The following is a 24,729-nucleotide window of genomic DNA, read 5'->3' on the forward strand; positions in this document are numbered from 1 at the left end:
CTGCTTTGAGGCTTTTTGGAGGTGGCAGTTTCTTTTTATTGCCCAGGTGAAGTTTCCTAAAACTCTCCCTGCTGCCTGAGACAACACTTCTAAAACTTTGAAGCACGGGTTTCAAAGAAACTCAAGGCTGCCCATCTGATAATTAAAGAGATAATTATCTTTGTCCTTGTCTGTTTCTGCCTCTGCAAGGACCAAGGCAGACATGACTCCAGAGTTGCATGAGCTATGTCAGAATCTTCTTCCCTCGGGCTGTTTTATACATATAGGTGCGGGTAACAGAAAGTAAAAGAGATAGAGGAGGGAAGATTCAATCTTGGATCTTTCTCAATCTGAGTTGCAGCATGTATGTGACCGGTCACAGGTTCCTATGAACAACTGCTGGTTGCAAGGAAAAAGTAAAGTTTCAAGATACTAAATATGTGGAGAAAGCTTTATTTAATAAGAGCTATTTTGAGAAGCAAGGAAAGTGAAATGGGTTAGCCACTCTCCAAAGCGATCATGTTTACCTAGGAAAGAGGAAGAAGGCAAAGATGGGCTTTAAGGCTGTTGCTATAACCTGCTTGTGAGTGCTTGCGCTCCTCTAAACCACACACCCCTGGATAAAAAACCGTTGGTCTTATGGTGTGCATGGTTTGCAAAAGGATTTTTCTGTAGAAAAGAAAAGAGACTTTTTGGAGAGACAGGGTAATGCAGGGTTACATCTGCAGCAGCAGCAACTGCAGGTGTCTTGAACTGGCTAATTCTTTGCACTTCAATTGGTCAACTATGTTGGGCTGTTATGTGCTGTCACCCCTCCTCTCCCAGAGGCTGCTGAGGCGTCACCAACAGAGAAATGCAAAAAAAGTCTCATTCTTCTTGAACTGCTCATTCCCATCCAGAGAGTGTTGGGGGCCAAACATGTCTGGTCTTGCAAAATCTTGGGGCAACCCTAGTAAAATGTGCATCAAAAGGCATATACTATTGAAAAGCATATTTTAAAAATGCATGTTTTGTTCTTTCTTTATTCACAACGTGGGAACAGCTGATGATATTGGAACATTGTGGGAAGCTTTTACAGCTGTGATTTGGGTAGGCCTTATAAGCAGAAATGTGGGTAAGAGAAGTGAATAGAGAACCAAGACGAAATATTTGATCTTGCAGCTTTCTCAATTAGGGGTGCAGTAGAAATGTGTACATTCACAAAAAATAAAGCTGCAAGATACTAAAGATGTAGACAAAGAAGTAATTTCAGAAAATTAGAAACTGTTAAAAATTGTCATTGCTAAAATTCTGGCAACTGCCACAGCAAGAAGACTCAACAACATTAATAGATTATATAAACTAGATTTATTAAGAGAAGGCACCTGAGTACATATATTGAAAAAGCAGTATACATTGTGAGGAAAGCAGAGATAAACAAGTTACCGTTTTATTATTTTTAAGTGCCACAAAAGCCTTTGACAGGGTAGAATGGCCCTAAGTATTTGAGGTACTGAGAAAAATTTATAAAGGCGATTGAAGTAGTTGTGTTATCAGCTGGTTAAAGGAGAGAAATTTTCCATCTCCATACTCAAACATATTCCCAAGGATAATGGAACAGATGACATTGAAGAAACTTTGACTTACAATGGAGGTGGGTCTCAAAGGGTGCCCTTAGTTGGCTGATGGGGGTGGGAGGGTGTGATGTCCCCTCTTCAGGGTCCCCGAGTCTTCCTGAGGAGGACTCAGATCCAAACAATGCACCAGCATTGCCTCCTGTCCCTCCTCATACTGTGGATTGAGAGATGACAAGATCCCAGAGAGGCAAGATTTCCTAGGTTATGACTGACCTATGGCTGTAAAACCTTCCAGCAACTGTCATATCCTGCAGGGTTAACTATTCTTCCTTAGCTGTTGTTATTGTTGTTTAGTCGTTTAGTTGTGTCGGCCTCTTCGTGACCCCCTGGACCAGAGCACGCCAGGCATTCCTGTCTTCCACTGCCTCCCGCACTTTAGTCAAACTCATGTTCGTAGCTTCAAGAACACTGTCCAACCGTCTTGTCCTCTGTTGTCCCCTTCTCCTTGTGCCCTCCATCTTTCCCAACATCAGGGTCTTTTCCAGAGAGTCTTCTCTTCTCAGGAGGTGGCCAAAGTCTTGGAACCTCAGCTTCACGATCTGTCCTTCCCGTGACCACTCAGGGCTGATTTCCTTCAGAATGGAGAGGTTTGATCTTCTTGCAGTCCATGGGACTCTCAAGAGTCTCCTCCAGCACCATAATTCAAAAGCATCCATTTTTCGGCGATCAGCCTTCTTGATGGTCTTCCTTTGCTACTCACTAGGAAAGTGTCAGGAAAGGAATGCTGGCAAACAGACCACAATGGAAAAAAGGAATGAAAGCACTGGGGAAGGGGGGGGACCATTCTATGGCTGGACTAGACGCCAGGAGGCATTCTGATGGCCAGAAAGGGGAAAGAGGAGAGGTGCCATGGGGAAGTGGAGCAGAGGAGGAAGAGGGCAGAGAGTCAGGGACCAGATATTTATTCACTTGTGAGATCGATTCCAAAAGAAATGAAGAGTAAGGAAATTCCACAAATGGAAACAGAGTTAATGGAAATTCAAAAGAAAGAATCAAGACTTGGTATGGTTAGCCTGTTCTGGTGCTTTACATGTTGAAGCATGCCTCCTCTTTTGACACTTGGGTGGCCAAGGTGAGTGACGATGGGGCTCCACTTCTTCAAGTCCTGCTTCAGAGGGGAATGACACACATTTCATAAAAACGCGGAAGGGTGGCGAAGCCAATCAGCATGGGAGAGACGTCGATCTTTTCAGGTGGGACGGGAGATTTGATGTGGAAGTTCTGCAGGATGCTGGTGAAGATGAGGAAAAGTTGCATCCGGGCCAGCTGCTCTCCAAAGCAATAGCGTTTCCCTAGGGAAGAGGAGGAAAGCAAAGACGGGCTGTTATTGTTGGGATACTGCCAGGGAGATAAAGTCCATCATGACTCCACGTCGTCTCCGGACGTCCATCGATCTCCCGTAGACACGCAGTGTCAGCAATTAGCGACATGAGCTTCCAGAAAATAGCATCCACATTCCTGAGTTCATGCACACTCTATCAGCAGATAATGCACAGCAAAAGTCGCACTCAGGAGAGCATTATTTACAAGTTTTATTCAGCGTTGATCAGAACAAAAAAAACATGACTGCCTGCTTCAGTGTCTGCGACACACAGAGAGAGAAAACGAAAGCAACAGAAAAACATAAACATCCTGTGAACAGGAAATGCGCAGGCTGTGACACAAACATCCTGCTCCCTTTTAAGGTGGAACGGAAATATCCTAACAGTTATAGCCTGCTTGGAAATGTTTGGGCAAAGATTCCTCTAACCCACACAACCATGCATAAAATAAGACCTTTGGTCCTTTGGTGTGCATAGTTGGCAAAGGGATTTTATGTAGAAGGGAAAAGAGATACCACTGGACAGACAGAGTAATTCTGGGGAGAAATCCGCAGCAGCAACATCTTCCAGCAATTTTTCTCACTTCAATTGGTCCACCAGGGTGGTGTAGTTGTTAAGAGCGGTAGATCTGGTGAACCAGGTTCGCGTCTCCGCTCCTCCACATGCAGCTGCTGGGTGACCTTGGGCTAGTCACACTTCTCTGAAGTCGCTCAGCCCCACTCACCTCACAGAATGTTTGTTGTGGGGGAGGAAGGGAAAGGAGACTGTTAGCCGCTTTGAGACTCCTTCGGGTAGTGATAAAGCGGGATATCAAATCCAAACTCTTCTTCTTCTACTGGTGATCGGGCTATTATTTGCTGCAAACTCTATGGTTACCAGAGATCCTCGTTTCCCAGGGACAGTCCCCGGACAAAATTCGTCCCCGGAATGTCCCCGGATTTCATTTAATGTCCCCGGATTTATATTTTAAGTGTTGTGGATTTATTAGTAGGGAATGGATGTTGTGTGATTGGTTCAACGGCACAAGACACATCATATGGGGAATTCTGGCGAGGCAAAATGGCGAACGCCATGGCAGCGGGCAGCTCCTGAAACCAGCCAGACCCAAGTGCGCTACCAGGCTGGCTCTGGGCTGCTGCCACTGCCGTTGCCACTGCCGAGGGGGAACTGGGGACACCCTGCGCATCAACTGGGGGAACCGCTGACACCCCCCCGCCCATGGCCAAATTGAGCCAGGAGTGAGAATGCCCAGCCACCCGGCCAACTGCCCAGCGGCGCTTGGGGGCCAGGAAAACCCTGGAGCCGATGCAGGGAGAAGGAGGAGAGAAGGAGAAAAAAGAGGGAAGCCCTGACCTTGCTGCGCCACTGCCACTGCCGCTGCTGAGGAGGAGAAGTAGGAGAGCACCAGGAGGGCAAGGACACGTGGCCGAACCCAGGCCTGACCTGAGCCTACTCCACGGCAGCTAGCGCTCCAAGAGAGCAGGCCAGGGCCCAGAGGAAGGCCGTGCGACAGAGGAGACCACAGAAGAGAAGATATTACTTCTTAATATTACAACTACCAGACTTTTAGAAGACATCTGAAGGCAGCCCTGTTTAGGGAAGCTTTTAATGTTTGATGTTTTAATGTATTTTAATATTTTTTTTTTTGGAAGCCGCCCAGAGTGGCTGGGGAAGTCCAGCCAGATGGGCGGGGTATAAATAAACAAATTATTATTATTATTATTAATAATAATAATCTTTTTTTTCTCTTTTCAAGAAAAAAAAAAGTGTCCCCAGATTCTTTGGAAAAAATATGGTAACCTTAGTAATCTCCCCACCCCCCGGGGCTGCTGAGTACTCACCAATAGAGAAAGGCATAAAAGCCTCATTCTTCTTGAACTGCCCATTCCCATCCAGGAAATGTTGTGGGTCAAACACGTCTGGTCTTGCAAAATGTCGGGGGTCTCTCAGCACAGACCCGAGCATGGGAAACACTTCCGTTCCCTGAAGAAGTGAGGGAGAGAAATGAGAAGATATGGGAGAAATGGGAGATTCTTCTGTTATGAAATCAGTGACAGTTCCCCATTTCTGTATTTCCTCCCTTGGTGAACTGTGCCTCCCTCCCTCGTTATTAACACTTGTAAGGAACTTTTAGAACATGCCTGTCCTCTTTCTGTGGTCCTCTCACAGGAAAGCCACTTCCGCCCTAAGGAGAAGGTGGGGTTGTGGGCTTCACGGCCCCTCCATACATGTGGTGGGTGGAGGCCAGCCACTGCGTGATTGGGGAGATTCCCGGCCGCGTCACCCCCTGGCCAGCCAATCAGCCGGTTCAGGGGGCGTGGCCTGCCCTATAAAAGCAGGACATGGCTGTGGATCTCCCTCTTTGCTGCCCACCAGCTGTTCCTGTTTTGGTTGAACCTGAACCTAATTGGCCATTTTGGGGAAGAGGAATGTTAGTGTTATGTACTGAGTTGAATAGGATCCAAAAGGCAGCAGTCTGATTGGTCCTAGAATAATAGGATTCAGAATGCAGCAGTCTGATTGGTCCTAGAACAATAGGATTCAGAATGCCACCGTCTGATTGGTCCTAGAACAATAGGATTCAGAATGCAGCCGTCTGATTGGTCCTAGAACAATAGGATTCAGAATGCAGAAGTCTGATTGGTCCTAGAACAATAGGGTCCAGAATGCAGCAGGCTGATTGGTCCTAGAACAATAGGATTCAGAATGCAGCCGTCTGATTGGTCCTAGAACAATAGGATTCAGAATGCAGCAGTCTGATTGGTCCTAGAACAATAGGATTCAGAATGCAGCAGTCTGATTGGTCCTAGAACAATAGGATTCAGAATGTAGCAGGCTGATTGGTCCTAGAACAATAGGATTCAGAATGCAGAAGTCTGATTGGTCCTAGAACAATAGGACCCAGAATGCAGCAGTCTGATTGGTCCACAGGAGCCACCCAATCCAGCTGCAGGTGGAGGTGAATCTGCAACCTGATTGGCCTACAGGAGAATCCCGGAATTAGCCAATCACGGGGGGCCCATTGTGTAAATAATGTATATAAAGCAGACATTCTGGGGGAACTTCCATTCCTCCTCACCACTATGAGCTGAATAAAGAGCATGAAATCCACTCTCAACTCGAGTATATTTCAGCTAGGGATGATGGACCCAAGGTGGTTTTCACCTCTGCTTTTATTATGGTTTTGACTCCACAGCAGTGATGACAGATGAGACAGAGACGAAAGGTGCCTTGGGAATATTAACTGGCTCATCATCCATATCTGGATATAGTACTGAATGGTGGGGTCTCAGGAATTTAAAAAAAAGAAAAATAAGCAATACCTTGGGAATGGTGTATCCCCGGAACTGAGTATCACGGGTCACTCGTCGTGATACCCCCATAGGAATTATGTCAGAGAATCTCTGGATCTCATGGATCACAGCATCCGTATAGGGCATCAGGGGCCGGTCGTTCATGTTGGGACTGCGATTCCGGCCAATCACATGTTCAATCTCCTTATGGACCTTCTCTGTTGAGAAATCAGCGGGATATAAGAAAAGGGAGACCTCTCATAGCTGGGAAAGCTAATAGACATATTCCCGAAGAAGGGAAGACAGTTTCGTGCCTTCTGTCCCATTCTGCTGTCACCTTAAACCTCCCTACATTCTCAGAAAAATATTTTTAAACGAACTATAAGGGCAGTGGTTACTAAAAATGACTTAAACTCCATGTATCTATCCATGTGCGCCCCATTATATTTATTATATTTTAAACTTAGAAAAGGGATGCGGGTGGCGCTGTGGGTTAAACCACAGAGCCTTGGACTTGCCGATCGGAAGGTCGGCGGTTCGAATCCCCGTGACGGGGTGAGCTCCCGTTGCTCGGTCCCTGCTCCTGCCAACCTAGCAGTTCGAAAGCACCTCAAAGTGCAAGTACAGTGGTACCTTGGATCACATATGCTTCAGGTTACATACGCTTCAGGTTACACACTCCACTAACCCAGAAATAGTACCTTGGGTTAATAACTTTGCTTCAGGATGAGAACAGAAATCGTGCTTCGGCGGTGCGGCAGCAGCGGGAGGCCCCATTAGCTAAAGTGGTGCTTCAGGTTAAGAACAGTTTCAGGTTAAGAACGGACCTTCGGAACGAATTAAGTATGTAACCAGAGGTACCACTGTAGATAAATAGGTACCGCTCTGGCGGGAAGGCAAACGGTGTTTCCGTGCGCTGCTCTGGTTCACCAGAAGCGGCTTAGTCCTGCTGGCCACATGACCCGGAAGCTGTACGCCGGCTCCCTCGGCCAATAAAGCGAGATGAGCGCCACAACCCCAGAGTCGGCCATGACTGGACCTAATGGTCAGGGGTCCCTTTACCTTTACTTAAACTTAGAAAGGCCCATGAACATACGTTTTTCTTCAATGAACTGACTTTTGTACAACTACGAAAAGCTTTTACAAAGTTACAATTAGATACAATAAACTCTGTTTATAGAGATGGGAGACATAGAGGCATACCAGTAAATGAACGTGTTTGTATTAGGGGATGCCCTGAATTAGAAGACCTTATGCATTATATCTTGCGCTGCCCCTTATACACTGAAGCAAGAGAATGGTTTTTGACACCTATAATGACAAGGACCTCTGGCCAGAATCCTTCTGACATGATTCTATATCTCCTTGCAGGCATTGATAAGTATGTGACCTGGCGTGTAGCACTTTTTGCAACTGCCGCCAGGAAAATTAGAAAAAAATTATATAGCCGAGATAGCTATCAACTGTAAAGGAAGTGAATTTATTTAACCCCATCTACACCAAGCTGTATTTTTCTCACTAAACTTTGTACATAATTGTCTGCTCTATTTTTTAACATTACTTTTAATATATTAGTGGCCCCGCGGTGATTTTAGCTTATAAATTTTATTGTCCAATGTTTCAATTTGTATATTAAGGAGTTTTTATAGCTTTGTGCAGATTAGGTGATGTTTTGACAATATAAATGTTTTTAAGTTTCTGTATCAAATTAGTATATATTCTATTGAATGATATTGTATACATTGCAGCAGCCTTTGGCTATAAGCAATAAATTGGGCTGACTGACTGACCTTGAACCTCTGGGTATTTCAGCAGAAGAAGGAAGCCATAACGCAAGGTGGTGCTGACAGTTTCTGTGCCAGCAAAGAAAACGGCGAGGGTAGTCAAAACCAGATTCCTCAGGGAGAACTCGGAGTGTGGGTTTTCCTTTTCCTAGCCAGAAGGAAGAGGGGAAGGAGGAGGTTTCTCTTATTAAACATTGCTATAGTCTAAAGCCTTTCCCACAAGGCATTCTTTCTCTTACTGTTCAGCTGAGCTGCAATGGCGTCTTGGTCAATCAGATAAGGTGATATGGACAGTCGCGGACTGTTGTGGGAATGTTCAGGGATGCTGGAGAGGATATATTGTTTGATTATAGCCTTTCCAACTTGTGTTAACAAGTTCACAATTTTAGCAGAGTAACATTCCCCCTTTTTAAACTCACAGCGGATGCGTTTGCTCAGGCTCGCTAAAGCCTCTATAATAACTGTTCTGGTATTTCCCCCTTATTCCCTCATAAAAGATAAGACACGACACAGTCTTCTATAAAAGTATAAAAAGAGTTTACTCACATTCTGTTCACAATCAGATCCCAGAAGGCAGACTTTGCTTAGAAAAGTAACATACACCTGGAAACTATCTCATAAGGAGACAGTCCCTTTGTCCTCTCTTGGCTGGAAGCCAAGAGAACATCTTTGGCTAAGTGGATGTTGCTTCTTCGATGCATGTAGTCAAAGAGAGAGAGATGGCTGCCCTGCCCTGTGCTTTTGTCGTTACCTGCACAGGTGAGGCCACACCCACCTCTAGTCACATGCAGAGGAAGTCTGTCCCAGCCCAGAAGGAAACAGGAAGTTTACCTGCTGGCTGGACAAACATTCCTCCCCATGTGTAAACATGTTCACTCTAGGAATGTTGTACTTGACTGCTCTTGTGTTTCACATCCCACACAAGTTGGCATGGGGCAAGACAACTTTCTTTCCCAAGAAAATCATCACAGTTCTTCGAACGCAATTGTAATGGGAATTGGGGTTGCTTGTGGGTAAATTCCAAACTGCTCCCAGCTGTTGGGGTAGCTAAAACTTTCCCTGATTTGACAGCCCTTACAAGGCGACTGTCTCAGTCACTGGCAGAATCCGTCAGTGGGCGTTCCCTAAACTTCTTCCAACATAAAAGCTGTTTGACGCCAAGTCTCCTCCTCGCCTCTCTGCGCGGAAGTCTCCTGCGCAGAGTGGGCGTGGCCAGCGGAGGTCCTGGGCTCTCCCCGCTGGACCCTGTGGAAGGGTCTTGGAGCCCTCTCTCCGAAGACCCTTCCTCCTCCCCTTCTTTCCTGGTGTCACGCTTATTTCCTTCCCCAATGGAAGTATTCTCCCTCTCCCTGCTGGTCCCTTCTCCTGCATCATCGGAGAGACCTACCTCCGCTCTGCGCTCCGATGTCAGTTCCCTGATAGCAATAATCATACCTGATGCATTTTCACAAGGAAACAGTCGATGAAATCCCGAGGGGAGTTGGGGTCCAGGGTCTCCTCATTGGCTTTTACTTTCCTTGTGATGAACTTCTCCAACCCTAAGAGTTGCTTGAAGGCCTCCTGCTGTGGGCCAGGCAGGTACTGCATGACGCCCGAGAACATGTCGTAGAGCTGCAGAGTCATGGGGAGGAAGAGAGACCCGATATTTCCCCAAGTGAAGCTGAGATAAAGGTGCTGTTAGGCTCACCTAACACACCCAACTTCCGACCCTCCCTTTATGGTGGAGGCTGATGCCTCTGACGGGGCAGTGGGAGATGTGTTGCTGCAAGCTGATGAGGAAAGGGAGCTGAGGCCATGCGCCAGCCATTCAGTCATGGGCGTGGTCGGAAACCTGGAAGTGTTTCTGTTGCCAATAAAGAATTAACTATCAGACGGGTGCCTTCCTTATCTGGGACAGGCTGTGACAGTAGGCACAGAGACAAACAGAAGTTGTATAAGCCCTTCAAGGGGGCACTGTTATACAGAGGTTCCGCTCCTTCCTCCTGGGCCGTGTCCAGAAAGTGGTGGTGGGGGATGAATGTTCAGACCCCTGGGCTCTCACTTGTGGGGTGAGGATGTGGACAGGCTGCTTGGACGCGTGAAACCAACCACCTGTCTCCTTGATACTTGCCCATCCTGGCTAATAAAAGCAAGCCGGGAAGGGCTGGGCGATGGGCTCTGCGGGGTGGTGAATGCTTCCCTCTGTGAGGGAACATTCCCAGATCCGCTGAAAGAGGCGGTCATTAAACCGCTTCTTAAAAAACCATCTTTAGACCCGGCCAGTATGGCCAACTATCGCCCAGTCTCAAATCTTCCATTCTTGGGCAAGGTGATTGAGCGCGTGGTTGCTGAACAACTCCAGGCACGCCTGGAGGATGCGGACCATTTGGATCCCTTCCAATCGGGATTCAGGCCTCATCATGGGACCAGTGGCGTAGCGTGGGTTGTCAGCACCCGGGGCAAGGCAAGTAATTTGCGCCCCCTAACCCGTGGATTTGCGCCCCCTAACCCTAACCCCCAGATGTTGCGCCCGGTGTGGCCGGCCCCCCCTGCACCCCCCACGCTACGCCACTGCATGGGACTGAAACTGCCTTGGTCGCGCTGGTTGATGATCTCCGGCGAGCTAGGGACAAAGGTGAGAGTGGTTTCCTAGTTCTGCTGGATCTCTCAGCGGCCTTTGATACAATCGACCATAACATCCTCCTGGACCGTCTAGAGGGGCTGGGAGCTGGGGGCACTGTTATACAGTGGTTTCGCTCCTTCCTCCTGGGCCATGTTCAGAAAGTGGTGGGGGGGATGAGTGTTCAGACCCCTGGGCCCTCACTTGTGGGGTGCCTCAGGGTTCTGTCCTCTCCCCCATGCTTTTTAACATCTATATGAAGCCACTGGGAGAGATCATCAGGGGGTTTGGACTGGGTGTCCATCAATATGCAGATGATAGCCAGCTCTACCTCTCTTTCAAATCAGAACCAGTGAAGGTGGTGAAGGTCCTGTGTGAGTGCCTGGAGGCGGTTGGAGGATGGATGGCGGCTAATGGATTGAGGTTGAATCCTGACAAGACAGAAGTACTGTTCTTGGGGGCGGGCTGGTGTGGACGACTCCCCAGTCCTGAATGGGGTAACTGTGCCCCTGAAGGACCAGGTGCGCAGCCTGGGAGTCATTTTGGACTCCCAGCTGTCCATGGAGGTGCAGGTCAATTCTGTATCCAGGGCAGCTGTCTACCAACTCCACCTGGTACGCAGGCTGAGACCCTTCCTGCCCGCGGACTGTCTCGCCAGAGTGGTGCATGCTCTGGTTATCTCCCGCTTGGACTACTGCAATGCGCTCTACGTGGGGCAACCTTTGAAGGTGACCCGGAAACTGCAGCTAATCTGGGAGTGGCTGCCAAAACCACATAACACTGGTGCTGAAAGATCTAATTGGCTCCCAGTACATTTCTGAGCACAATTCAAAGTGTTAGTGTTGACCTTTAAAGCCCTAAACGGCCTCGGCCCAGTATATCTGAATGAACATCTCCACCCCCATCATTCACTGAGGTCCTCCTCTGAGGGCCTTCTGGCAGTTCCCTCATTGTGAGAAGCAAAGCTACAGGGAACCAGGCAGAGGGCCTTCTTGGTAGTGGCGCCCGCCCTGTGGAACACCCTCCCATCAGATGTGAAGGAAATAAATAACTATCTGACATTTAGAAGACATATGAAGTTTTTAATGTGTGACATTTTAATGTATTTTTAAATCTTTGTTGGAAGCCGCCCAGAATGGCTGGGGAAACCCAACCGGATGGGTGGAGTACAAATAAGAAATTGTTGTTGTTGTTGTTAAAGGGGCAAGTCTCTGGTGTACTCCTAGATTGGTGAGGTGTTGTGTGAGGTATTTGGTTTCTCAGGCTCAGGGAAAGACATCTCTCCTGGTTCTGTTGGTCAGCCTCACTCAGAACCCTGAAGGTGGTCTGCTTCTTAACTGGCAATGCTGCAGCTTCTGACTGTGTCTTGATCACTGCTGGACTTTGGGGTAATGGCAGGTTAAGAGGAATGACATTATTCACTCACTCACTCACTCACTCACTCACAAAGGAAGTCCTTCTCGTCCCCTCTAATTTACCTGTCCCCAAGAGGTGGCAGTGAACCGGAAGCTACCCAGCATCATGCTCAGCAAGGAGTGGAACTCCTGATCTTCATATTCAAAGCGATCGCCAAAGGCAATGGAGCTGATGACGTTGGACACTGTGCGGCTCAGGGTGTAGGTGGGGTCAAAGGGTGCACCTAAAAAGAGAGACACACACTGTGCACGTCACTCAACCCAGGAACAAATCAAGAATACACTTTGCAAAGCAGTCCACTCTTACCTCATTATTCCTTTGAGCAACATTTATTTGAGTGGATGTAGAGTGTTGTTGATGTACAGTCATCCCTCGGGTTACAGACGCTTCAGGTTGTGTTTTTTCGGGTTGTGGACCGCCGAAACCCAGAAGTACCGGAATGGGTTACTTCTGGGTTTCAGCAGTTGCGCATGCGCAGAAGTGCTAAATTGTGCTTTGCGCATGCATGCACAGAAGTGCTAAATTGTGCTTTGCGCATGCATGCACAGAAGTGCTAAATTGTGCTTTGCGCATGCATGCGCAGAAGCACCAAATCACAACCCAAGCACGCGCAGATGCGCTGCTGCAGGTTGTGAACGTGCATCCCACACGGATAACGTTTACAACTGGAGCGTCCACTGTATTTAGCTTAGGCTAAGTTACCGTATTTTTCGCTCTATAAGACTCACTTTTTCCCTCCTAAAAAGTAAGGGAAAATGTGTGTGCGTCTTATGGAGCAAATGCAAGCTGAGTAGCTATCAAAGAAGCCAGAACGGCAAGAGGGATTGCTGCTTTCACTGTGCAGCGATCCCTCTTGCTGTTCGGGCTTCTGAGATTCAGAAAAAAAACAAGATTTTTTTCTTGTTTTCCTCCTCAAAATACTAGGTGCGTCTTGTGGTCTGGTGCATCTTATAGAGCGAAAAATACGGCATGTCTTTTTCCACCCATTACCAAAAATAAAAGCAGCCATGATAATATTCAGTATAAAGCCTTCAGCTGCCCACAGTTCTAACTATCACTGTCAAGCGTTTCTGTCACCTGTAACTCATTAAGCAGCATTTCTTGAAGGTACCAAAACTGAGCTCACTTTTTGTTTCCCTCAGGGATTCCAGCAGGAAGTGGGCCTCCTCCAGGATTCTCTCTTCGATGGATCTCTTTCCCATCCCAAAATTCCTCAGTGTTGTGATGGAGAATCGGCGTAGCTGCTTGGCTCGTTCCCCGTTGCTGAAGGAAACCCCTGGGAAGCAAAGGAACCAGAGAAGGTGAGGAGAAAGAGGAGCTGGAAGGTGACACCATTTTAAGCTAGCCTTAAGTATGTCATTTTAACTGGATTACGATATTAAGCCTCCCTGAATAATGCTGCTATATCAGTTACTCTTCAACAGGTATTCTGAGTAAATGCTGTTTTTCCCTTTTGTGGGAAAACAGTCTGCCTTAAAGCACCCTGGATTAGCTACGATAGTTTTAGCCTTTTAGCTTATCAAAGCTTCCCTGCAAAGGGATGCACTCTGTGGAACTCGGAAATGTGAGAAAGGAAGGATGATATCTAATAAATGTATTATCTCCTACCATCTATGCACATCCCAACATTTAAGAGTACGTGGGAGAACAAAAGAGGCAAAGACACAGTTGACAATAAACTGATAGAAGGCACTTGCAGACTCAAGAGCTTTTTCAATATTATCTATGCTTGCAAAGCCACTAAGTTACATCGGTGGTCCTTTACTTGGCTATGAATATTCAGATGCAAATCCCATCTCTTTATGACTTGTCTGAATTGTTGGAGCTTCCATACGACTGAGCTGTAATGGCTCTCCTCCGTGTCGTATCTTTGGAATCCATCGACCTCTGCTGTGATGTGATTAACGACCTAAGCCTTTGAAGGAGGCTTCAGGCACGCTCCCATTACACAGAGTATCCAAACAGCAGCAGGAAAGCCAGAAATATGTGATACATTGATACATTTATTTCTAACTACGCAGGACAGAAAAGAATATGCGTCTGCTCTCTGTGAGAGACAGAGAACAACAAGAAGAAAGAAACAGGAAACCAGTAACATCAACATCCGTCTCCCATCTCCCGTGAGACTTCCAACAGTCTGGAATGTCAACAGAGTCTTGTGACTCCAAAAACTGCACAGTGGCATAACATAAATCTAACATGAATGACATAGAGAAGCCCTCTCTCAGCCTGTCCTCAGCGAAACTTATATAAGAAAAATCTACTTCACAGGACCACTGCTAAGTTCAATGCCAGAACAATGGTAGTAATGATGCGCTCTGGCCAAGGGTTGCCCAAGAAGAGACTGACCGTAACCCTGGAAAAGCCAGTCAAACGTGGCTTGCTCTCCACGGCCACCAAACTCTTCGGCCTGGTCCACCAGAGCCTCCTTCACGGCATCGTATCCACACAAGACCACAACACGACGGGGCCCTAAGTGGATGGTGTAGACAGGACCATATTTCTCACGGATCTGTGAAAAGAGGGGGAGGGCATTGTGTGAGGTCATGGAACAGATGGAGAGATGGAGCAAATTGCTCACCTACCTCTGCAGAGATTAGTAGCTCCTGAAAGCCTAAGCCTAATTAGGCAATGAAAAACACATCCTTTATGTAATGGTTATAGGGGTTGCTCGTGCGTAAGTTGCCGCCACTCCTGGCTAGGTTGCCTGGTTAACCCTTTCTGTCTGGACAGCCCTTCACTTCGTGGCTGTTTCAGTCGCTAGCAGAATCCGTCAGTGGGCGTTTCCTGAACCTCTTCCAGCACAAAAGTTCTTTGACGCCCAGTCTCCGCCTACTCTCCCTGCGCAGAAGTCTTCTGCGCAGGGTGGGTGTGGGTAGCGGAGGACCCGTGCTCTCCCCGCTGGTCTCCGGCGAGGAGTCCTGGAGCCCTCTCGCCGATTCCCCCATCTGCCCCCCTTTCTCCCTGGTGTTACGCTGATTTCCTTCCCCAGCCGATGAGCTACCTCTCTCCCTGCTGGGCCCTTCTCCAGCATCGCTTGGGAGCCTTGCCTCCGCCTCTGGCTCCGATGGCAGTTCCCTGACACTTTATGATGCACCTCTGGTTCTCCATTATCTGGGCACCAGAATTTAAGAAGGATATTGGCAAGCTGGAATGTGTGCAGAGAAGTGCGACCAGGATAATCAAGGGCCTTATGAAGAATGGCTGAAGGAGTTGGGTATGTTTTGCCATGATAAGAGGAGACTGGGGAGAGATATGAAGACCTTCTTCAAATATCTAAAGGGCTGTCACCTGGAAAATAGACCAAACCAATGGATTCATGTTATAAGCAAAGAGCTTCTGACTTAACTTCAGACAGAACTTTCTGGTGGTAAGAGCTGTTCTACAGTGGAACAGAATCCCTCAGAAGGTAGTGGTTGAAATTTGCAGTTCCTCAAATTTTGCAATGAATTTCTCCAAACCCACAAGTATACAAAGTGTGCATATAAAGGCATATATTTGTGGAAATAGCATACAAAATTGCATTATATTTGGGGGGGGGGGTTCACTACATAAATGTGGCTATAAGGCAGATCTGCACACAAAAATGTGTATACCCTATTAAGAAAATGCACAGTGAAATTCTGATGAAATTCCATGAGGATTAAAAACATACCAACTGATGCAGAATGTAATGGACTGAGAGAAACGGAAAGAAACAGATTCGCCCACCACTAAAGGCACACAACACCAACAGGCTACCATGAGGAAACCTCTACTCCATGCGGGGAACTGAGATTAAGATTGGAATCGTGGAATTATAGAGTTGGTCATGAGAAATGAGAACAATGAGAGAAACAGATTCAACCACCTCGACAGCCACATGACACCAGCAGGCTATCCTGAGAAAACTTCTCCTCCATCACCAGATTTGCGGTTAAATCCGGGCTGGTCTCAGATATTAAATTGCCCTGCAATCTACCTGTGTAGTTGCTGCCAACAAGCTGAATCTGGGTGGGGAAAAGAGTTATCCAGGCCAAGCCCTGGGAGAAGATGATCTTGGATTAAGACAGAGCTCTTGTTCTGCCAGGACTTTGTTTCCCTCCTTGGACGATATTTTTCCTGTCCAAATTCAGCTGGTTGGCACCACTTACATAGGTAAACTGTAGGGCCATTTGATAGCTGCTCAGATTTTGTTTTGAACTTTGATCATTTGTTTGCTTTTGCATTTGTGTGCATTTGTTATTTGTCAACCACCTTAGGGGACTTTTTTGGTTGAAAGGTGAGTATAATAAATTGATAATAAATAAATTACACAACATAACATGCCATCTGGATAATCCCTGGGCACCATCTCCAAGCCTGGACAAGCTCAGCACAGTCTCCAGTTTCACCCAACGGGTGGAGCAGGTTCTGCTCAGTGTTGGATTTCCAACTGATTCCAAAGAATCAAATAGTTGGATCTCCTTACGCAGTGCAATATTTATTTCTGGTTATGTTTGCATGCAACCTTTCTGTTAAGGATACCAGGGCTGAAACTGAGCATGGTGCCAACTGGGTGAAATAAGCCAGGCTGCAAGACTTACCACATGGCGGTGCAGCTTTGAGCAGTCTCTGCCCCACATAAAAAGGTCAGGGACCCCTGGCCATTAGGTCCAGTCGTGACCGACTCTGGGGTTGCGGTGCTCATCTCGCTTTATTGGCTGAGGGAGCCGCTGTACAGCTTCCGGGTCATGTGGCCAGCATGACTAAGCCGCTTCTGGCGAACCAGAGCAGTGCACGGAAACGCCATTTACCTTCCCGCCGGAGCAGTACCTATTTATCTACTTGCACTTTGATGTGCTTTCAAACTGCTAGGTTGGCAGGAGCAGGGACCGAGCAGTGGGAGCTCACCCTGTTGCAGGGATTTGAACCGCTGACCTTCTGATCGGCAAGTCCTAGACTCTGTGGTTTAACCCACAGCGCCACCTGCATCCCAGCAAAAATGGCGTCGAGAAAGGATGTTCCTGGCTGATCTCCACAGCCTGTTTTGATTGCTTAATTGGGCTTTGTTTGTGTTATGTACTGAGCTGAATCCTAGATCAATAGGATCCAGAATGCAGCAGTCTGATTGGTCGGCAGGAGCCACCCAATCCAGCTCCAGGTGGAAGTGTATCAGCAACCTGATTGGCCTGCAGGAGCAGCCAATCAGGCTACTGGATGAAGTGAATCAGCAACCTGATTGGCCTGCAGGAGCAGCCAATCATGCTTCTAGAGGAGGTGAATCCACAACCTGATTGGCCTACAGGAGCATCCCAGAATTAGCCAATCACATGGGGCCCATTGTGTAAATAATGTATATATAGCTGGATGTTTGGGGGAAAGTTTCATTCATTGCTACTATGAGCTGAATAAAGAGCATGAAATTCACACTTGACTCTATTTCAGTTGTTTTTTCTCTTTATGTGATAGTACTGTTGCTGGCCTAGCAGCTATCTAATTTATCAGGGGGCAAGGACCTTTTTTGTGTTGTTTTAGTCTCTGAGGAGCCAAGAATTGTTAACCAGTTTTAAAGGGAGTTCAACAGCCGCAGGTCAGCCACCTCTTTGGAGTTCTTGCCATTTTATCTTCACTGGTTTCAAACTTTATTCTAAGGACTTTTAAACTTTTTAAAAACCAGAGTTTCTGAATAGGAATCTGGCAGACGTGGTAACTGATCCTTGAAATTCTACCCCTTCTGGGACAAACTATCTGCCAAGAGAGTTTTCTTCTGATGCTCCTCACAGTCCTTAAAGGGTGTCTTTGGGTTATAACTACATGATTTCAAAAGACGTGTGTTATCTATTTGTGTAGATGAACCAGAACACCCTTAATAATATGCACTCTATAAAACAAGAAATTTCAGCGCTGAGATCTGCTTTGGATTCTGTAGTGGCTCTGATAGGAACCGGGGATTTTGAAGGTAGCATCCGAGGAATTTTGTGAGAGGAAATCAGAAGGGCTCCAGGCTGATAAACTTGGAACTGGAGCAGTTAGGAGTGAGAATGGGAACGTCCCTTCCAATGAGCCCTCTGTCCTATTCTATCTAAGGAGAGGACAACTAGACTGGCAGTACATAGAAAAGATTTTTGGGGGTTTTGCATTAACGCTTTGGGACTCAGACTTGGTTCTTTTGGATGAGTGGCAATTCTGGGCTGCATCAATAGGAGTATAGCATCTAGATCAAGGGAAGTAATAGTGCCACTGTATTCTGCTCTGGTCAGACCTCACCTGGAGTACTGTGTCCAGTTCTGGGCACCACAGTTCAAGAAGGACACTGACAAACTGGAACGTGTCCAGAGGAGGGCAACCAAAATGGTCAAAGGCCTGGAAACGATGCCTTATGAGGAACGGCTAAGGGAGCTGGGCATGTTTAGCCTGGAGAAGAGGAGGTTAAGGGGTGATATGATAGCCATGTTCAAATATATAAAAGGATGTCACATAGAGGAGGGAGAAAGGTTGTTTTCTGCTGCTCCAGAGAAGCGGACACGGAGCAATGGATCCAAACTACAAGAAAGAAGATTCCACCTAAACATTAGGAAGAACTTCCTGACAGTAAGAGCTGTTTGACAGTGGAATTTGCTGCCAAGGAGTGTGGTGGAGTCTCCTTCTTTGGAGGTCTTTAAGCAGAGGCTTGACAACCATATGTCAGGAGTGCTCTGATGGTGTTTCCTACTTGGCAGGGGGTTGGACTCGATGGTCCTTGTGGTCTCTTCCAACTCTATGATTCTATGATTCTATGATTCTATGATGACTGGTAGGAGGGCAGTTCTCAGTCTTCACCTGCAATGGGAGCTGACATGGAGGACTCTTAGAGGGTTGGCAAATGCCTGGATGTTGACCTTCATAAATCACTGCAGGAAGAAAAGTTCCTATGCCCATTTACACCACAAAGAACTCATAACCCACCTACTTTCAGCAGCCAGAAACACCATAACCAGACACTGGAGAGACCTGTCAGGAGTAAGCATGGACCAATGGTACCAAATAGTATGGGAAACAGCCCTACTAGAAAAAAATAACCAATAAACTGAAACTGACACAGGGACAAATAGAAGAAGACGCCTTCACCCCGGTATGGCTCCCCTTTATCACATACGCAGCCCAACAAGACAATGACAAAAATCCACCAACGGCATACAAATCAATATGGCTAACCTGATCCAAAACACCCACCCACCCCACTCACACATGAAAACAAAGATCACCACAGCCAATCACAAAACAACAACCACACCCCAGGCCAACCCCAATCTCTCTCACCACCAAAGGAACACAAGTACGTTTCCGGGCAAAATTCAAAGTGTTGGTGCTGACCTTTAAAGCCCTAAATGGCCTCGGTCCAGTATACCTGGTCCAGTATATCTCCATCTCCATCGTTCTGCCCGGACACCGAGGTCCAGCGCCGAGGGCCTTCTGGTGGTTCCCTCATTGCGAGAAGTGAGGTTACAGGGAACCAGGCAGAGGGCCTTCTCGGTAGTGACGCCCGCCCTGTGGAACGCCCTCCCACCAGATGTCAAAGAGAAAAATAACTACCAAACTTTTAGAAGACATCTAAAGGCAGCCCTGTTTAGGGAAGCTTTTAATGTTTAATAGGTTATTGTATTTTGTGTTTTGTTGGAAGCTGCCCAGAGTGGCTGGGGAAATCCAGCCAGATGGGCGGGGTATAAATTATTATTATTATTATTATTATTATTATTATTATTATTATTATTATTAGTGAATAGCACAGAACCTGCACAAGCGACGCTGACACAAAATCCCACATATATTAAGTATAATAGAAACATCGCCACCCGACCCCCACCCCCATCTCCCCCCCTTTCCCCCTTCTTCTTCCGAATGTCTCAACAAATGAAACTGATCTGTAAAAAATGTTACTTGGAGGAAAAAAAGAGAGAGAGAGATTGCACATACTTTTGTAAACTAAGAAAATCTTTAATAAAAATACACTGATTCCAACAGCAGCACCAGGAACTTCTGATAGATTGGTCCCCCTGGAAAGTCAGATTTTGATTACTATACTTCATTGCAGGAGGAACTTTAACCATTACTAATTGTGTTGCCATCTTCAGTTGGCCCCTAATAGGGTCAAATAACGTAAGGGAACCAGAGGTGCCACAGGATATTTGACAAATGATAGGGGATGCCTGGGACTGTAAACTGCTTCTGCATATACGTCACTAGGTCTATGCACATAGTCATTGGGCCTGGGTGGGGTTGGGTTATTTTTTTGGGGGTGGGAGAAGCCTGCTATATAAATTTAATGGCAAATGCATCTCCTTTAAATCAGTTCCCAGACCAAATGAGTAAATTTTTCATCAAGGAATCTTAAGCTTGCCTCTTGTGCAAATGCCTGTAAATCTAAATTTCAGAAGGCTGTGTCCCTATTTAGAACAGGACATAGAATCATAGAATCATAGAATCATAGAGTTGGAAGAGACCACAAGGGCCATCGAGTCCAACCCCCTGCCAAGCAGGAAACACCATCAGAGCACTCCTGACATATGGTTGTCAAGCCTCTGCTTAAAGACCTCCAAAGAAGGAGACTCCACCACACTCCTTGGCAGCAAATTCCACTGTCGAACAGCTCTTACTGTCAGGAAGTTCTTCCTAATGTTTCTTCCTAAGACAAGACAATTGTCTTTCTTTTTTATCATCACCTAATAATGTCCCCAGAGGGCACTCTCAACCCCCAGAAGCTAGATCTAACATCCAAAAGTTAAAATCAGAGGATTTCCTAACACACGAGATACCTGTCAAATCATAACCCCCAGAAGCTGCCCAAAAAGTGTGACCTTGTGTCAAAAGGAACTAATAATATACCTGCTGTACAGCTCGGTTGGTTAGAGCATGGTGCTGATAAATTAAAATTAAAATTATTATATTATTATATTATTTATTTAAAAAAATATTTATTTAAAAGAAAGGCACACTAAAATGCTGACTAATTTTTTTGAGGACATGAGAATTGACAGATGTGCCCATCCCTTCACTCAGGCAGAAATATACAGTGGTACCTCGGGTTACATACTCTTCAGGTTACACACATTTCAGGTTACAGACTCCGCTAACCCAGAAATAGTGCTTCAGGTTAAGAACTTTGCTTCAGGATGAGAACAGAAATCGTGCTCCGGCGGTGTGGCAGCAGCAGGAGGCCCCATTAGCTAAAGTGGTGCTTCAGGTTAAGAACAGTTTCAGGCTAAGTACAGACCTCCGGAACGAATTAAGTACTTAACCTGAGGTACCACTGTAAAGAGAGAGAGAAGCAAAAGCTGGAGAATGTGGTGGAAGGAGAATTATGAGGAGATGATGAGTCAAGTGGGGGGGGGGGAGAGAGAGAGAGAGAGAGAGAGAGAGAGAGAGAGAGAGAGAGAGAAGGATGAGTGGGTAGATAGATAGATAGATAGATAGATAGATAGATGGGAGTGACCTTCATTAATCAACAGTATTTAAGAATGATTTTATAATAACAATTCAGAGAAAGGCAAACTGTGCTCTGACACATTATAGAAAGTTACCTTCATAAATGAACGGAACATGTCACTTGTGTTGACTTGGAGCAGGTTTCCGATGAAGGGGAGGGGAGTTGGTCCAGGTGGCATCTGGCTTTTGCCGTACATCTGCCGCCATGTTGAGAGGACCATCAGGCAAGAGAGGCAGATGACCAGGAAAAGGGTTGCTGCTCCCAGGAGATCCATGGGGAGGTTGCGGGTGGCCTGTGGAGCTCTGAATAGCTGGGAAGAAAAAACACATGCACAGCCCGAGTTGAGGCTGTTATGTAACCGTACCTGAGGGATAACACCCTTTGTGGAGTTGTGCAACTTGTTTGCAGTCACACCTCTTGGTCTCCTTTCTATTCAAGAAGAGAAGAGCCTCCTGCCAAAAGTCCAGAGGTCTCATTTTTTGCGTGAGACAGTCCTGCTTCATTGATTTTTCATGCTTTATGTACAAGAGAGAACTGGCACTATCTGGAGATTATTTCCGAAGCAGAGGATGGCTTCTCTGGTTGCCCTCTGGTTGCCTGATGAATTTTAACAGGGAGAAATGTAAAGTATTGCACTTGGGCAAAAAAAATGAGAGGCACAAATACAAGATGGGTGACACCTGGCTTGAGAGCAGTACATGTGAAAAGGATCTAGGAGTCTTGGTTGACCACAAACTTGACATGAGCCAACAGTGTGACGCGGCAGCTAAAAAAGCCAATGCACTTCTGGGCTGCATCAATAGGAGTATAGCATCTAGATCAAGGGAAGTAATAGTGCCACTGTATTCTGCTCTGGTCAGACCTCACCTGGAGTACTGTGTCCAGTTCTGGGCACCACAGTTCAAGAAGGACACTGACAAACTGGAACGTGTCCAGAGGAGGGCAACCAAAATGGTCAAAGGCCTGGAAACGATGCCTTATGAGGAACGGCTAAGGGAGCTGGGCATGTTTAGCCTGGAGAAGAGGAGGTTAAGGGGTGATATGATAGCCATGTTCAAATATATAAAAGGATGTCACATAGAGGAGGGAGAAAGGTTGTTTTCTGCTGCTCCAGAGAAGCGGACACAGAGCAATGGATCCAAACTACAAGAAAGAAGATTCCACCTAAACATTAGGAAGAACTTCCTGACAGTAAGAGCTGTTCGACAGTGGAATTTGCTGCCAAGGAGTGTGGTGGAGTCTCCTTCTTTGGAGGTCTTTAAGCAGAGGCTTGACAACCATATGTCAGGAGTGCTCTGATGGTGTTTCCTGCTTGGCAGGGGGTTGGACTCGATGGCCCTTGTGGTCTCTTCCAACTCTATGATTCTATGATTCTATGATTCTCTGCATCAGAGGCCAACCCTTCCAGCGGTTCTCAACCTGTGGGTCCTCAGATGTTGTTGGACTACAACTCCCAACATCCCTGAGCTCTGGCCTTGCTAGCTAGGGGTGATGGAAGTTGTAGTTCAACAACATCTGGGGACCCACAGGTTGAGAAAGGCTGCTTTAGGCAGACATGGGTGGAATTCTGTGTCTCAGTGTAATAACGTAGTATGACAGAGAGAGACCCAGAAGATGTCCACAAACACAAGCACAAAACTATCAAGGAGGGAGGCGCTTATGAGAGAGTGACCTGTCCAAGCCCACACCACTAGGAGACCTTCATGGAGTTCCCAGGACATGCACACTTTCCTCCCACTTTTCCAAATTGTTGGACAGGGTCTCTGGTATTACATAAGACACGGAAGGAGGACACAGAGTTGGAGGCTGTTGAAGTGTGTGTGGCCATGATGGACTGTCCCAGGAAGCCAAGGGCAGAGATAGAATCCCAGAAGCCCCACTTTCTGTATCTACCTTTACAGCTTAGGACCCTCGTACCTACGGGACCGCCTCTCCCGGTATGCCCCGCAGAGGACCTTAAGGTCCATAAATAGCAACACCCTAGAGGTCCCGGGCCCTAAGGAAGTCAGATTAGCCTCAACCAGAGCCAGGGCCTTTTCAACACTGGCTCCGGCCTGGTGGAACGCTCTGTCTCATGAGACCAGGGCCCTGCGGGATCTGATTTCTTTTCGCAGGGCCTGTAAGACAGAGTTGTTCCACCTGGCCTTTGGCTTGGAATCAACTTGATCCCCTTCCCCTCTTTCCTTTCTCCTTTCTCCTTCTGTGATGGAACTCCTATTTGGGGACTTCCCTTGCTTTTTCTGGCCCACGTAGGACCAGTCTGGATAGTTAGCCTTGGTGAAGATTTGACGTTTTCATCCCCCAAAAGTTTTTGATTTGAGTTTCTACTGAAATGAGGCTGCATTTTAATGTTGTATTTTAATCTTGTTTTTAAGTTGTATTTTAATCATTTTTTTTATACCTGGTGTTAGCTGCCCTGAGCCCGGTCTTGGCTGGGGAGGACGGAGTATAAATAAAAAAATTATTATTATTATTATTATTATTATTATTATTATTATTATTATTATCTAATTTATTTACCAGCTACCATTGTTATCCCTTTGTCTGGGTGTTTGCTGTGGCTTGTTTCTGAATGGAGAGGGTATCTTCCTGGCACTGGGTGAATTGTCCGAGGCTGTCTTCAAGGTGTCTTTCATTTCCAGAACTGGATCAGATTGATGGCTCAAATCTATCTACGACAGGCATAGGCAAACTCGGCCCTCCAGATGTTTTGGGACTACAACTCCCATCATCCCTAGCTAGCAGGACCAGTGGTCAGGGATGATGGGAGTTGTAGTCCCAAAACATCTGGAGGGCCGAGTTTGCCTATGCCTGATCCATGGCTTTCTTTCCTGCATTGCAGGGAATTGGCATAGATAGCCCTCAGGGTCCCTGCCGACTTTACAATTCTATTATTCTAGGGCTTGCAGGATGCAGAGGCTCAATGGAAAATCGGCACCCAGTGCAGCACCTCCAGCTTGGCATGTTTAGCCTCGAGAAGAGGAGGTTAAGGGGTGATATGATAGCCATGTTCAAATATATAAAAGGATGTCACATAGAGGAGGGAGAAAGGTTGTTTTCTGCTGCTCCAGAGAAGCGGACACAGAGCAATGGATCCAAACTACAAGAAAGAAGATTCCACCTAAACATTAGGAAGAACTTCCTGACAGTAAGAGCTGTTCGACAGTGGAATTTGCTGCCAAGGAGTGTGGTGGAGTCTCCTTCTTTGGAGGTCTTTAAGCAGAGGCTTGACAACCATATGTCAGGAGTGCTCTGATGGTGTTTCCTGCTTGGCAGGGGGTTGGACTCGATGGCCC

The 24,729-nt window shown here is 46.7% G+C and overlaps 2 protein-coding genes across 2 annotated transcripts in view; both read right to left on the minus strand.

The window, feature by feature from the left end:
• Window positions 1–24,729, minus strand: part of LOC310768733 (cytochrome P450 2A13-like) — a 53,050-nt gene that overhangs the window by 10,970 nt on the left and 17,351 nt on the right. The window lies entirely within an intron of this gene.
• Window positions 1,310–21,794, minus strand: LOC310768752 (cytochrome P450 2A13-like). The gene is made up of 9 exons (XM_083627492.1): window positions 21,528–21,794; window positions 14,359–14,521; window positions 13,136–13,285; window positions 12,072–12,232; window positions 9,429–9,605; window positions 8,001–8,142; window positions 6,241–6,428; window positions 4,759–4,900; window positions 1,310–2,887 (listed from the first exon to the last, which is right to left on the minus strand). The coding sequence occupies exons 1-9, from the start codon at window positions 21,705–21,707 to the stop codon at window positions 2,706–2,708; spliced, it is 1,485 nt and encodes a 494-aa protein (XP_083483618.1). The 5' UTR covers window positions 21,708–21,794; the 3' UTR covers window positions 1,310–2,705.

Source organism: Podarcis filfolensis (assembly GCF_964270895.1).
Source record: "Podarcis filfolensis genome assembly, chromosome: 8".
NCBI lineage: Eukaryota > Metazoa > Chordata > Lepidosauria > Squamata > Lacertidae > Podarcis > Podarcis filfolensis.